Raw genomic sequence first — 1,529 nt, 5'->3', positions numbered from 1 at the left:
TTTGGGCAAGTCCTTTCCCCTCTTGGATCCTGAGGTGCCCTTTGCAACTTATGCACAGCTGTAATGGTTAGGAGGCATTTCCTTAGGTTAAATCAAAGTTTGTCTCTCTGGACCTTCCACCCTTTGCTCCCATAGTTACTTTCTGCTTAGCTTACTAAGCTGAATCTCTCTTCTATGTGAAGGGCCTCCATATTCTTGCTAGGAGCTGTCAAGCCTCCCCTTTCCTTTCAAATTCTAATTTTTGCAAAGGGCACCTCAGGATCCAAGAGGGGAAAGGACTTGCCCAAAGGAACAAAGTTAGGCAGCAGTAGCATAGGGACTTGGACCCAGGTTTCCTGATCCTTTCCACTGCACCAAACTGATTCTCCTAAGGACCCTTCCATCACTGACATTTGGTGACTAAGGATCATTCTTTCCCCTTTGCTCTTGTCTGGTTTCTTATCCATTATTGACTGCAGAAGGAGGCTCCAGATTTCCAAGGGCCCTAAAACTGCCCAGTGTAGCCCCATGGCCTTGAGGAGCCACATTGCCTCCTTCTCCTCCAAGCAGGCTCCCCCTCCCCCCTCCTCCCTTCTCCCGACTCACCTTCAGCAGCCACTGGGTGTTGTTCTCCAGGACTCGCTCTAACTGCTGCACCCTCTGGACAGACCAGTCATTCCCCTGAAGCGCTTCTGCTGGGGAGTCCCGCTGCAGAGTGTTGGCATTGCTGCCAAAGGCCTCTGGCCCTGGTGGGCACGGCTCAGGCTCCGGCAGGACGAATGTGTAGCTGCACTGACCGTGCTGGACCCGGTGGGACCGGCGGTGGGCATTGCCCTCGGCCCTCCTCCGCTGGGTGCTCACCGTGGCCACAGTGGTGAGGACTAGGAGGAAAGTGCCGGGCTGCATGGTTTGGCCCAGGGCCTCCCAGGCTGTGGAATGTGTGTGTGGATGGATATACGTTATATATCTATGTGTAGTGTGTGTGTGTGTGTGTGTGTGTGTGTGTTGATATGTGTTTGTGTGCAGGTGTAAGTGTGAGTAGGATGTAGAGGTATGTATGTATTAGGGAGCTGGCACAGTTAAAAGCCTTTCATGGGTCTCCTCTGCCCTTGGCTGGGCTGCTCTCTTCTGTCCCTGGTCAGGATGGAAAGACAGACAGACAGACAGCTGAGGAACCCTGCCCGCTGAGATGTTCAGGGAGGCTGTGGTTGGGAACCACACAGCCAGGCTATTTATATTCGCTCTAAATACCGAAGCTGCTTCCTCTCACCCCACACCCCCCTCTTCCCCCCTTCACCTCTATTCTTTCCTCATCTTCCCCTTCCTTCCTCCCTCATTCCCTTGCTCTGTAGTCTCTTCCTCTCTCCTCAGTTAAGTCCTCTTAACTGTCTAGCAGCCTGCCCCCTCACCCCTCTTTACCCAGCCTCGCATCCCAGTAAGGAAAAAAAACCACAAACACACCAACCCAAAATCTCTCTCTTTTCTCCCCCCCAACTCCACTCCCAGAGCTCAGAGCTCAAATTTCAACCTCCTTCCCCCTCCCCTCTCCT

At 53.2% G+C, this 1,529-nt stretch overlaps 1 protein-coding gene and 1 long non-coding RNA gene across 2 annotated transcripts in view; one reads left to right on the top strand and one right to left on the bottom strand.

Moving 5' to 3' along the window:
* The window catches only part of ANGPT4 (angiopoietin 4), a 73,308-nt gene extending 71,868 nt beyond the window's left edge, over nucleotides 1–1,440 (bottom strand). Inside the window, exon 1 of the mRNA XM_069073866.1 lies at nucleotides 586–1,440. Within this exon, the coding sequence (XP_068929967.1) occupies nucleotides 586–885 (300 nt within the window). The 5' untranslated portion in view covers nucleotides 886–1,440. The remainder of the gene's footprint in view (nucleotides 1–585) is intronic.
* Nucleotides 1–1,529, top strand: part of LOC138150533 (uncharacterized) — a 122,972-nt gene that overhangs the window by 85,793 nt on the left and 35,650 nt on the right. The gene's annotated exons all lie outside the window — the stretch shown is intronic.

This window comes from Petaurus breviceps, unplaced genomic scaffold (assembly GCF_028583685.1).
Source record: "Petaurus breviceps papuanus isolate PSGF00001 unplaced genomic scaffold, PetGlider_PUasm1.0 90879, whole genome shotgun sequence".
NCBI classification, from domain to species: Eukaryota; Metazoa; Chordata; class Mammalia; order Diprotodontia; family Petauridae; genus Petaurus; species Petaurus breviceps.
Note: the sequence above shows the minus strand (reverse complement) of the source record. Positions and strands in the feature narration are given on the sequence as shown.